The sequence below is a fragment of the Nannobrachium achirus genome (genome assembly GCF_963921795.1).
Source record: "Nannobrachium achirus genome assembly, chromosome: 20".
Taxonomy (NCBI): domain Eukaryota; kingdom Metazoa; phylum Chordata; class Actinopteri; order Myctophiformes; family Myctophidae; genus Nannobrachium; species Nannobrachium achirus.
In genome coordinates, this window is record NC_137827.1 from 26,121,359 (window position 1) to 26,135,464 (window position 14,106).

Genomic DNA, 14,106 nt, shown 5'->3' on the forward strand with positions numbered 1-14,106 from the left:
ACACAGCGAGACTTGCTTCTCTCCTGTGATCTCTTGCTTCATGCGTTTCCAAGGTCTCCAATTAAACTGCCACAATTCTAATCTCATCCACTTTCTTATGTGTCAAAAGTGTCGTCTGTTTGAAGTAGAACAAAGATTTGTATTTATCATTTATTTTGAGGTGTAGGGAGCCTGTGTAAGTGTGTAATATCCTGGAGCCACACAGTGAAGTCAAACATAGATTTTATTAAAACATGTTCATAGATCCAAAGAGTTTTTACAAGAAGGTGCGCAAAGCATGGCCTTGATTGTTGACGTGTAGTTCTGTGTCTAGGAGCAAGAGCTGTATCAAAAGGAAGGACTTGGAGTAAACGAAGTGCATTATGTCGATAACCAGGACTGCATAGGTAGGTGTTGCTGTGAACTGCCTTCTCTGTTGTCTATAACATGTCCCTGTTGTGCCCACTGAGCTTGAAGCTACATTGTAGGCGAAAATTACCTGCTGTATGCGTCAAAAATAATACACCGTAACATCAAACCAACACCTTTTTGATTTCGCTAGTCATCAGGGCACTAAGGGTAGCCGTTCCCGAGGGGAGCTCACTGTTTCACGCTGTGAAATCGAGTCACTGAGAGAACAGAGGCACGGGAGAGGCTGATTTAGATTAGATTTGCCCATGGAGTGAACACGATGCCTGAACGAGTTGCTTTTCTTAAGGGACTGAAAGAGGAACGGTGTGCGCGCGCGCGTGCGCGCGTGTGTGTGTGTGTGTGTGTGTGTGTCTGCCTGTGTGTCTGTGTGTGTGTTGCGTGTTTGTCCATATCTAAAAGCTGACATCAATGACATGGAGGCAGTACATTGGGTGGTTGTGCCAGGGCAGAGAACCACTGAGTGACATTCAGGCACATCATTAAGCTGAAGCGATGTCTTTGAGGACTCATAGAATGCGAGACCAAGTGACAGAGATGCAGGCGTCTGTGGAGCCCTCCTTGCCACAGACGCGGCGAGAATGATGGAAGCATACTGTCATAATACCCCCCCTGTGGCAGTCATTTGGGCTATTCTTCTTGCCCGCGGCCATTCATCAGGTGAAAATACACCTGTCAGATCGATGGAAATACTAGCGTCTCATTATCCACAATGTTGACGTATCTGTGTATCTAAAGGGAGCATGCTTAATGGCCATTTGTGGGTTCTATATCGTCGTTGTCGGGCAGAAACCTCGTATCTCCAAGTTTCTAATTTGTAAATTATTTCGCAAAGTAAAGCACTGCTTTACACACTGCTCACACAAGACCGTTGCACAAAAGTAGTGAAAACAGCTGATCTGCAAGCACACAATGCCTCACGGTGCGAGGCGTTGTGTGCTTGTAGATCTGCTGTTTTCTCTAGTTTAAATCATTTAAAAAATTATGAATACAAAACAAACGGTTTTGGACATACAAGGTTTCCACCCGACAACAACAATATGTCTACCTTTGTCCCATTGTAAAGTAGGCCAAACAATGCCCCCCTCCCAATGTTTGTGTTGTTTGTCTCGGATCCTGAATGAATCCCCTGAATGGATGGTTTTGAAGTAGCCAGTGTGGGAAGGTGAAGTGGTTTGTATTTGTATTTCAAACGCTGTGATTATTCAGGTGTGAGGTTAACTGACAGCCGTGAATAACATTTATGACTTGCAAATGACCGTTTGCCCGTGACATTAATTCAGTCATCAATCTGCGGGATTTATGCACAGATGCTTGTTCATGCAAATTCTCTCAGAGGTCCTTGCTATCAGGTCGTATTCGAATCTCAGAGCATCGTCCATTATGAATAATTCAGAAATACAGCTAAATGAACATCCGGATGAACATGCACCGCGCCTGAATATTCACGATCAGACACAAACAATGCGCTGTGGAAATTTCCAAGACTTGGCCCTCGTTGCATGTTTTTACAAAAAGGGTAAAAACATGGCATCTCAATGCAACATCCAAGAGAGACTCAAATTTGATGAAGACGTTCTGTCCCGATTCCTTGAAATTCCCTTTCGCTGGATACTGTTGCACAAAAATATACATGCAACATAAAAATAAATACTGACACATTTGACACTTTAAGTGTAAGACAAGCTCCACCTTAGAATGCTCATACATATACTGTAAGTAGGAATTATGATACACAATATTTATACTGTTAAATTTATAATTGTCGTAATGGCTGCTTTGCATGATTAATGAAATGAGTTGACGTTGTCTGTAGACCTGGTGGAGGCGAAGCTGGTGGGTGTCCTGGATATCTTGGATGAAGAGAACCGTCTACCTCAGGCCAGCGACCAACACTTCACCTTGGCTGTACACAGCAAGCACAAAGACCACTTCAGACTGACCGTGAGAATTCTGTCTGTCTGTCTGTCTGTCTGTCTGTCTGTCTGTCTGTCTGTCTGTCTCTCTCTCTCTCTCTCTCTGTCTCTCTTTCACTGTCTATCTCTCTCTCTCTCTCTCTCTCTCTCTCTCTCTCTCTCTCTCTCTTGAGCTACCTCATTCTAGGGCATTCACGAATAGTGATTTTTAGTATTCTAATTATTCTACCGCAAAGTATTCGAATAGTCGAATATTCTACAGGACTGGCCAAACTGTCAAATATTAAGTACAAGAGGCGAACATTGTGAAAATAGCCGATCTACATGTTCACAACGCCCGTTGTGAGAATATTGGCGTTGTGAGCATATTTTGCTATTTTCACAATATTTATCTGTGGAACCGAGTCACATTAAATGTAATACCTACAATTCCAAGTGCTTGTCATGGTGGGGGTCCCCAGTTCAAATGTGTTTATTTTGGGCCTAAAAAGGTTTGAGAACCCCTGGTATAGAGCATTAACAAATTAATTGACAACTCATTCTTATGACTTCCTATCTAGCCAAGCTTTATAAACTATATATTTTTTAAAGAGAAAACAATAATAAAATAAAAAAGCGAATATTCGACTTCGGTGAACAACGTCCAATAGTGACTTTGATATTTGAATATTTGAATATTTGGTGAATGCCCTACCTCATTCTCCTTCTTTTAATATCCTCTCAATCTGTCTCTTTACTTCTTTCTGTCTCTTTCATTCTTTTATCACATTCATTCTTATTTGCAATCGATTCATTATCCTTTTCACATCGTTCTCGTACAATGAGGTCTGAGAGTTGTTTGGCCGTCATCGTGATCATTGTATGTACCAGCACGTTCTTCTTCGCTGATGACGTAGGACGCCAGGCCCTCCCTCTATCTCCATCTCTTTGTAGCTATTGTTCCTTTCGCTCGTGGTACGTTTTCAAGCGTGAAATCCTTTTTGAAACGAGTCTTGACATCAATTCAAGACCGAATACGGGAGCTGGCTGCCTGTGACCACATTCTGTGGACGGAGATTAATAGTGTACATTTAATGCACACAAAACTTAGCCTGGAAACCATATTAAATTGCCAGTGCTAAAGAAATGTACTGTAATTAACAGTATATACTGTAGCGGCTACACAAAACTATCAGTCATTGTCCAGAACAGTTTTAAATATAGTGGATGCTAAAATATGTGCAAAAAACTTTTACACACCAAGAGAAACTCTAAAAGCTAATGCAGGTCTAATGACTGCTCTGATTTATCAAAGATAATCTTAATAAGGAATTCTCCAGGGGTGACTTGTATTGCTTTATCTCTTTAACTAATTGGTCTAGTAGAACTGCAGACTTGTAATAAACTTGATTATTCATGCAGGCAAAAGCATTTAATAACTGTAAATTTGATTTGTATTAATTCGCTTTTTGTTTCTGAGAATGTGTGTGCAGTACTGTACATCCCATAAACCTTTAGTAATAGATTAGTACAAAATTAAGGAAATACTCAGATTACATTTACTCAGACTACTTTTACCCCAAGCCTCAGAAATAAGGAAAAATCTATAAAATAGCGTGGCACTCTGCGATTAAATCATTGTTTCATCAAAGGCACTCAGTGTGTTAAGAGGGATATGAGGACCAAATAATCTATATTGGGTTTCTGATTGATAGATATCAAATTGAATATGACACACATTTCAGGATTGAAGTGACTGTGCAATCTATCATATGACTTCTCGTTACGTCTCTCAGGTCCCCAGGAAGTCAAAACTGGCTGTTCACAGGAATGTCCGGGATGATGAAGGATTCATCATCAGGCATTTTGCTGGAGCGGTGTGCTATGAAACGGTAATTATAGCCCAGATTTTACTGATGAATTCTTAAACCCTTAAACCCTATACTTAGTTGACCAGATTCCCCCTGGGCTCTGTGATGAAAATAAAGTAAAAATAATAAACAAAATATCCTCTTTGTTAATTCTACACATGTATGTGTATTTTAATATATCTGACAGCATTTGAATATTTGTGTGTGTGTGTGTGTGTGTGTGTGTGTGTGTGTGTGTGTGTGTGTGTGTGTGTGTGTGCGTGTGCGTGTGCGTGCGTGTGTACGTGTGTGTACAATGTCCTTAGATCCGGTTTGTGGAGAAGAATAACGACGCCCTCCACATGTCCTTGGAGTGCCTGGTGAGCGAGTCGAAGGATAAGTTTGTTCGAGAACTGTTTGAGAACTCGAACAATGCCAAGGACTCCAAACTGAAGGCTGGCAAACTGGGCTTTATCAGCGTTGGAAACAAGTTTAAGGTGAGAGAGCTCACACGTCTTGGGATTCTCAAGTTGTCTTGTTTTACGGTTGGAGGATGTCTCCCAAGAACAAAACCAAATCAACTATGTTGGTGTTGAGTGTTTTTTTCTTCTAAAAACCTTTATTTTGTTTGACACTTATATAGGAATATTTCACCCACAAAATGATAATTTGTTTATGAATTATTCACCCTGTGTTGCCTTGAATTCCTAGATAATTAAGTGTTGTTGTTTTTTTTTCTCACATTAACTGCGTCCAAGTTTAGCAAACAAAAACTTTTATGAACTCTTGTACTGTATAATTCAAGGTTCATGTATCCGGTCAAAATGAACTTTTTTTTTTGGAAACCTTTCCGGATAAACAGTCCCATGCTTGAAGGAGTAGTGTGCCTACGTGAGCGAGTGTATTTCAACATGAGGGATGGAATTTCATATCATAATTATTGTGACAAAAAATAAAATAGCGATTTACGATGTTATCCTGGGGCAGAACATTTGCCAAAAAAAATAACTGATTTACAAGCTCACAACGCGTCACTGCGACGCGTTGTGAGCTTGTAGATCAGCAATTTTTTGCCAAAGAGATTTGGTAGAGAGTGGGAAAAAGACAAATACGTTATTTATAGATCCGTTTTACCAATTATAATAATCAGCAAATAAAAGGTGAATTGATCCCAGTGCATGACGGAGAATGATTTCACAATAAATTAAATCTCCACCATACGATTATCGTGAGTGTTTTTTATCACGATAAACGAAAATAGCGATTATTGTCCCATCCCTACATGAGCTGAGTTAAAACAAATGCACTCACTTGGGCTTGCTACTAGTTTGTCCTTGAGACTTGGCCCTCATTACCCTCAATTCATCAAGCATAGCCCCATTTCCACTGTAGGGCCGACCCAGAACTAGAACCAGAACTTTCCAGAACAAAGAACTTTCACGAACCTGCAAAGTTACGGGACCAAGTTCCACTTACGTTTCCATATAACCAGAACTAACCGGGAAGGTCCCAAAAAAGAGCAGCAGCGCTGCTGGCCCCGCCCATAGGTTCCCAGAACTCAAGTTTAGTTCTACCTCAAGAGCAGGACCGAAAAAAGGTTCCAGGAACCTCGTCTGAAACCGGGCCGTGTGCAATGGAAACAAAACCCATTTTTCTGTTTTGGGATTCTTCATTCACTGTGTGGAGGCATGCAAAATAAAACCAACAACAAACAAACAAAAATCTTTCAAGGCAACACAGGGTGAATAACAGAAACATATTTTGGCTTATCCTATGATAATCCACCCACTGTTAAATACTGGCCTCTTTTCTTCTGTGCAGACATTTCCTTCTTCAAATTTCAAACTGTAACCTTTCTCCTTTCCTCTTTCATTCACACCTCTCTTCTACCTCCCTCCTTCCTTCCTTCCTTCCTTCCTTCCTTCCTTCCTTCCTTCCTTCCTTCCTTCCTGCCTTCCTTAGACCTGTGCCAGTCCCCCACCTTTTCTTCTCAGAGAAATCCTCCCTTGATGGATAAAGCTGGAAAAAGACAGCTTGAGGTATAACAGAAAGAGGATGGGGAAAGAGCAGGAGGGAAAGAAAATACACAGAAAGAAAGAATCAAACGCTGAGGACTTTTTCCCGCAGGAAGATAATACATGAGAATACACTTTATTTGTGTGGAGTCTTCAGTTCATACGCACAGCAGGCTGTACGTCAAAGTGCATTACAGAGCCAAAAAAGGCATCAGCAAGATATGCAGGGAAAGTTAAACTTTAAAATTGTTGAAGGCAGAACGTGGACAGACTTTGTAGGGAGAAGTGAAACATAATTGTGTTGTGTTGAGTGTTCACATACTATAATTACAACCATACAGTACATGCAATAAAAGGCTCATCCATCCTAAACTATGCTCTATTTCATACCACCCTCCTGGATGGCACCCATTTTCTTAATTACTAATCTGCTTGCTCGGTTTTTATGAATAAATCATGGACACCAGTAGCAAGAACGTGTGCATGCTTCAAAGAACTGGAATGTGTCTTGGAATCAGGCCCGGGTATCTTGATTGTAAATGACACATATCTGGTTTAACTGTAACCTAAAAGAGAACATGTAGAGTAGACAGTCTACAGTGATGTGGTAAAAGCCAAAGGCAAAGACTATTAAAGAAGCAGCAATTGTTGCTGCATTCATTCACTAATCATTTGTATTTATTTATTCATTCATTCAATTGCTACTCACACCCTTTGTTGTTGTGATGATGATGATGATGATGATGATGATGATGATGATGATTATTTATTTATTTCTTAAAAACCATGCACATTTTTCCTTGCATGACTTTTAACTCTGTTTGATCCAGGAATTCACCTCTTGACTGTGATGCTTGAGTTGTTTTTTTCCTCATTAAATATAGAATCCTGTGTCACAACAAATGGCAAAAAATGTTGTTGCTTTTACTGTAATACTTTCTCAGGGGACTGACAAGAGAATATCAAAAATATTCCCTTTCTTTATTTGCTCACAGACTCAACTGAATCTACTCTTGGAGAAGCTTCGCAGCACAGTGAGTAATGTCCAATGTTTATTCTGAGGAGTTGGAACTTTAACATTACTCCTGCTAAAATGTATGTGTTGAAAATCAAACAAATCACGTCAATCACTGGGTACTTTGAAAATATTTGTCTTTGAAATTCCACATGATGGAAGCAATATAGTAATATTTGGATGCGGGCTACAGCAGGGGATTTCAAAGTGGGTGACGGGGCACCCTGGGGTGCCGTGACGGCAGTCCAGGGGTGCCGTGAGATAATTTGATAATATTAGAAATGTATTTGGACGCTTGAAAAAATATTTAGTATCATTTTAAACTTAAGTACAAAGTTATTTTCAGTCAGTGCTTACCAAAATGGCTATTATCTCAATGTTTTCCTCGCAACATACCGGTAATCACTAAATATCGTCACTGTCGGGCAGAAACCTCGTATCTCCAAGTCTTTTGGTAAAGCAAAGCCCTGCTTCATCTTACAAGACTGTCGCACAAAACTAGTGAAAACAGCCGATCTACAAGCACACAATGCCTCGCGATTTAGTACATTTTATAGATGATAAATACAAAACGAACGGTTTTGGACATACAAGGTTTCCACCCGACAACGACGATATGCTATAAATATAAGGTGCTGGGAGTGACAATTATAATGCAGGGGTGCCTCGAATTAAAACAATATTTATGGGGTGCCCTGAGACAAAAGAGTTTGGGAACCCCTGGGCTACAGAGATTACAGATCAAGATACAGCATGAATGAACATTGTAATACAAGAGGCTTTATTAAGAGTAAGACAATAAGATGCATGTTGTGATCGTTATTCATCTGTGTTTAAAGGGCGCAAGTTTCATCCGCTGCGTGAAACCCAACCTGAAAATGGTCAGTCACCAGTTTGAAGGAGCCCAGATCCTGTCTCAACTGCAGTGCTCAGGTATGTGGCATGTGGCAGAGATTAAGCGCATGTGGCATCTGTGACACTGCGCATCATCCCTATAGTGCCCAGGATAGATATAGTGGGCACCCAATGTCCCTAGAGTATGGTGTGGCAGGAGATATAGTCTAGATGGACAGGGGGGTAGGCGCACATAGGGTGGATTTCTTTTCGCCACCTGTTTTTTCTTAATCCTTGAAGGGTATATTTTAAGATTCTGCCAGGTACCAAGCTGAAATATGTTCTCATGGGGTTCATTTTTAATGATTTCTTGCACCTACCCATTCACTTACTATACAGGAAAAAAGACCCCCCAAAAAACCTTCTTTAAGTAGCATGTGAGGGGTCTAACTAGGGGTTTTCCATGATTCTGAATCCATTGCAAGCATTTGTTTTGCATGAAAAACATTCCTTGGGCAAAAAATGGACCTCACAAAACTGTGAAAAGTGATGACTCATCACATTTCATCACAAAACCAGAAAAAACAGGTGGCGGGAAAAAAAATCTACCCTATGCGCGGACCCCCCTGTCCATCTACTAATACTTATTTCCAGCTGGCTGTCCCCATTGTGTCTCTGTCCACGGTGCTGAAATGATCAAATCCCTTTCTTTCTTTCAATCCCATTCAATTCAATTAAAAGTTGTCTTATTGACATGGGAAACATTTACATTGCTAAATCAAATGCGAACTGTTATGACCACCCATCACAAATGGCAATGCTGCCAAGGCCACTGGCACATTTTCTTTCTGGGTGTTTTTAACATACTTACCTAATGTGTCTCTGATGTCTTGGTCCAGTTAATTAGGCAGGTAATTATTAAGCGCAGCTTTGTTTTCCACCCCATTGTGTGTCTTCTATCGGGAACAAGGTCTGCCTGTGACGTACTCTCTCTGACGCACGCACACACACACACACACACACACACACACACACACACACACACACACACACACACACACACACACACACACACACACACACACACACACACACACACACACAAGCGAGCGGTTTTAAAGTTTGCTGCAGGCGGGAACAGGGAGTCAAAGATAAAGTCTCCCAGGTGTGGGTGGAAGTGGAACACACAAACTTGCGGGTGGGGCCGGTAATGGTCAGAAATCCAGGTGGAACGGGATTAAGAAAACACTCACACGCAGGGCTCTAGTCTGCTCAAGTACTCTACTCAAGTACAATTATGAGGTACTTTTACTTTATTGGAGTATTTCAAATTTTCTGTACTTTTAGTTCTATTCCACTACATCTCAGAGACAACTATTAGCCTACTTTTACTCCACAACGCCTAGCGGTGCGAGGCGTTGTGTGCTTGTAGATTGGCTATTTTCACTACTTTAACTCGTTTTTAAAATAATAATAAAAAAGGAGCGGTTTTGGACATACAGAATCAGAATCAGAAACCCTTTATTGCCAAATGCGTCACAAGGACACACAGGAATTTGTTGTGGTGTTACAGCACAGATAAAAACACACAGACAGAGACAGAACACATTTAAGACAAGACACTCAAGACATGATATAACCCATAATAAAAACTATACGTAAAACATCATTAAAGTCTTTAAAAATCAGTAGAATAAAAACTAGCTAACGTGATCAACGGGGAGTGGTGGAGAGGTCCTTATTCAGGAGGGACACGGCCCTCTGGAAAAAACTCAGGTTTTTTTTTGGTCCCTATAGCTCGGAAGCGTCTTCCTGAGGGGAGCTTTTTGAAGAGACCATTTCCAGGGTGGGAGGGGTCAGAGAAGATCCTCCCTGCCCGCTTCCTGACCCTGGCATCGTACAGCTCACTGACAGAAAGCTGCTTCTGTCCCGTCAGCTTCTCCGCTGTTCGAACAATCCTTTGCAGTCTGTATTTCTGCAAGGGCAGAGACAGAGCCAAACCACACAGTGATGGACGAGGAGAGAATACTCTCGGTGGTGGCTCTGTAGAATTGAGTCAGGACTGAACGGGAGATGTTGAGTTTCCTTAGCTGTCTTAGGAAAAACATCCCACTGTGGGCCCTTTTAATAATGGAGCAGGTGTTCGTCTCCCACTTGAGGTCGTTGGTGATTGTGGTGCCGAGGAATTTAAAGGCTTCCACTTCCTTGACCACCGCGCTATTTATTATCAGAGGTGCAAGTGGGGGAGGGGATTTACGGAAGTCCTACGACCATCTCAACCGTTTTGAGTGGGTTGAGCTCCAGGTTGTGCTCAGAGCACCACACAGCCAGGTCGGTTTCCACCAGACAATGACAATGAATTTCAGCCTGTTTCCATGTGTTTGTGTTGGTTAGGGATGGTGTCTGTCTTGGACCTGATGCAAGGAGGCTTCCCCTCCAGAGCCCCCTTCCACGAGCTCTACAACATGTACAAGAAGTACATGCCCGCCAAGCTCACACGACTCGACCCTCGCTTCTTCTGCAAGGTGGGCCTCCCGAACCACCCGCCTTCCATTGTGCATCATTTCATCTATACCCAGCTTAATTTGCACATTTCCAGCACATGGGTTTAGTTGAGTAATTTGGTACTGTGGAAAGTCCTTTCCCGCATTGATCTACTATATGTAGCTTGTGTTTAAACATAAACTCTAGAGCAGTGGTTCTCAACCTTTTCAGGCTGCGACCCCCAAAATCATTATATTTTAACTGGGGACCCCCCCACCCTGACGAGCACTTGGAGTTGTAAGAGTTGAGGCATTACATTTTGTACAACACGGTTCTATTGTGAAAATAGCAGATTTACAAGCTCACAACGCCTCGAGTTGCGAGGCGTTGTGAGCATGTAGATCGGCTATTTTCACAGTTTTTGCCTCTAATATTATACCCTATAATTATATACACTTAAACTTTATGTTGGTTTGTTTACTGTTGAGTGAATAAACAACGTTGCACATTAAGTTAATCATCTGAGGACCCCCCCAAAATCAAAATTACCCCCCCCCCACCCCACCCCAGGGGGTCCCGACCCACAGGTTGAGAACCACTGCTCTAGATGATTAGCATGATATTGCTATGCCATCATGGTATGGTATTGCTGTGTCATGGTATGGTATTGTGGGTCATGGTACGTATATGTGCTATGTAAATGGTGTATTTATGTTGTCTATGCGTTTGCTCTTCTCTAGGCTTTGTTCAAAGCCCTGAAGCTCAACGTTAATGACTACAAGTTTGGACTGACCAGAGTGTTCTTCCGTCCTGGAAAGGTACAGATAAGCCAGCCCCATCAGTCTTGCTTTTCACTTGCAAATCATCATACAAGGCCAATGAATGTACCCTATTGGGAAATATTTTACTTTTACAAGCTAACAATGCGTCGCAATGCGATGCATTGTGAGCTTGTAGATCGTCTATTTTCAAAAGATTCTTTACATTTGAAAACTTAAAATTGGACATTCTGTATAATGAGTACTTTTACTTTTGGTACTTTAAGTACATTTTGATGTCAACACTTTTGTACTTTTACTCAAGAATACATTTTGAATTCCTGACTTTTTTTGTTGTAACAGAGTATTTCTATACTGCAGTATTGATACTTTTACTTAAGTAAAACATTTTTTAATTATTTTGTGTGTGTGTGTGTGTGTGTGTGTGTGTGTGTGTGTGTGTGTGTGTGTGTGTGTGTGTGTGTGTGTGTGTGTGCGTGCGTGCGTGCGTGCGTGCGTGCGTGCGTGTGTCAGTTTGCAGAGTTTGATCAGATCATGAAGTCAGATCCAGAGCATCTGGCAGAGCTGCTGAAGAAGGTCAACCAGTGGCTGGTGCACAGTCGCTGGAAGAAGATCCAGTGGTGTACTCTCTCTGTCATAAAACGTAAGTCAACATCGCCGCCCTGGTGGTGGCTCACACCCCTTTCTAGGGATGGGATGATAATCGATATTATCGTTTAGTGTGATAAAAGAAACCCTCACGATAATCGTATTGTGGAGATTTAATTTATCGTGAAATTGTCCTCCGTCATGCACTGGGATAAATCCATCTTTTATTTGCAGAGCTGCATATCACTAAACCCTCTATAATTGGTAAAACTGACCTGTAAATAACGTACTTCATGCAGTCTTTTTTTTCACTCTCTACCAAATCTCTTTGCCAAAAAAAAGCCGTTCTACGTTGTTCCGCCCTTAGATAAGGGATGTTGGTGATATTTTGATTATCGCGATAATATCGTAAATCGCTATTATTTTGGTTACAATAATCGTGACATTACATTTTCATATCGTCCCATACCTACCTGTTACCATAACTGCAATGCAAACTTAGTTTGTAAGTTCAGTCATTTCAGTTTTTCAAAGAAGGAATTAGAGATGATTTTTCTTATAATGGCATTAATGGGGTTTGTAACAGAACACTAATGGATCATACATCATCATACAAGTTTACCCACTATCTATTTGCTCCAAACTGTAAAAGCACAAGGCAATCAGTAGTAATAATATAGAATGTGACTCTAAAAGCAATCCCTTGAACCATTATAGTGTCTGCCAATTGGTATCGATTTTCCCCATTAATCCAAAGAGCAGCCTGGCTCCTGTTTATTTATGTCAGAGCATTAGTTGATATTACATTACCTTTAGAGCAGAAGACTGCCTCCTGCACATTTCACCTCAGGTTATGTCATTACTTCCCAGCAAGCACAGTCGGGACCTGGACCAATCAGTGACGTCTCGATTGGGGCCAGATCAAGTCGAACCATGACTAGTCAGATCTGGCCTAGATTATCACCTGATTTCAACCAACATAAATCCTGCCCGCGAAAACGGACGTCCTGGATTAATCAGAGAGTGTCCGATCGAGGCCAGATAAATATCACAACTAGTCAGATATGTCCCAGAATATAACCTATTACATGCTCATATTTCAACTAACATTACAAACAATAACAATAATCCTGTCAAACAAAAAAAGTCCATACGATGTCCTGATAATGACGTCAAGATCATCCCCATATCCCCCTTGAAAGCCCCATATAGCAAGTAGCCTCCTTTGTCACATGACAAATATAACAAATATAAAATATAAAATGACACAGATGCTTTCCTGGTTTTAATGGGTTAGATTAGTTAATCAAGATCATCTCTAGTTAGCTGGGCAGCAAACATAAAGGTTTATTATGAACATTAGCAACCAACCTTATTTTGTTAGCTTTTGTTATTATTTTTTTTGCTGCTTATACTGTACCATTGAATCTATGTCTTCTCAAAAACCTTCAACAGTGAGACACAAGATGATATACAGAGCTATGGCCTGTATCAAGATCCAGAAAACGGTCCGTATGTGGCTGTGTAAGAGGAAGCATAAGCCCCGGTGAGTGTCTCTGTCTCTCCGCTTCTCTCCTTGTCTCCATCTCTCTCTCTCTCTCTCTCTCTCTCATTGTTACTGTATGTTCTTCCCCTGTGGGCACTCAACGTCAATATATATGCATGCCAGGACTGGGCTTCAAAAGCAGAGGCATCAAGATTCATGAACATTTTTGAATCGGGCATTTAACCTTTTTTTTTACCTAAAAAAGGTTATTTAAATTTTGTTTCAGAAGCTGTCAGATTACCTTAGAATAGCAAATGGGTTCTCATCCCCTTGATGCCACTCTCTCTTTTTCTCTCTCTCTCTCTCTCTCTCTCTCTCTCTCTCTCTCTCTCTCTCTCTCTCTCTCCCTCTCTCATTTTTTGTGTTCTCCCCCAAGGAAGGGCACTCAAGCTCAATATATATGCATGCCAGGAGGATTGGCATCAACTTTTTATTAAGATCTGTGAAGAAGGGGTCCTCTAACTGTTTTCTACATTGAAAATAGTTTTCAACTTTTTACATTTTGGCATCTCTAGGCAAGTAGGCATAATCTACCTCAACATAATAAGGTCACTCTTTCTCCCAAGGACCCAAGTGCAGGTCAAACTCAGGGCTCTATTTTGATTGTCTTAAGTACCAGCTTAACTTAAAGGTCTGTCCATACTGTCTCTGACCACCAAACTTTTCATCTGAAAGGTCCGTTTCAACTACAA

At 41.1% G+C, this 14,106-nt stretch overlaps 2 protein-coding genes across 3 annotated transcripts in view; one reads left to right on the forward strand and one right to left on the reverse strand.

Moving 5' to 3' along the window:
- Positions 1-14,106, reverse strand: part of LOC308306307 (sorting nexin-14-like) — a 450,899-nt gene that overhangs the window by 296,717 nt on the left and 140,076 nt on the right. The gene's annotated exons all lie outside the window — the stretch shown is intronic.
- Positions 1-14,106, forward strand: part of myo6b (myosin VIb) — a 63,081-nt gene that overhangs the window by 31,140 nt on the left and 17,835 nt on the right. For both annotated transcript variants that reach the window (XM_080750444.1, XM_080750445.1), the window contains exons 15-24: positions 314-386; positions 2,225-2,352; positions 4,100-4,195; positions 4,480-4,650; positions 7,164-7,202; positions 8,023-8,116; positions 10,412-10,542; positions 11,242-11,319; positions 11,794-11,923; positions 13,324-13,414. In XM_080750444.1, coding sequence (XP_080606570.1) covers positions 314-386; positions 2,225-2,352; positions 4,100-4,195; positions 4,480-4,650; positions 7,164-7,202; positions 8,023-8,116; positions 10,412-10,542; positions 11,242-11,319; positions 11,794-11,923; positions 13,324-13,414 — 1,031 coding nt within the window. The remainder of the gene's footprint in view (positions 1-313; positions 387-2,224; positions 2,353-4,099; positions 4,196-4,479; positions 4,651-7,163; positions 7,203-8,022; positions 8,117-10,411; positions 10,543-11,241; positions 11,320-11,793; positions 11,924-13,323; positions 13,415-14,106) is intronic.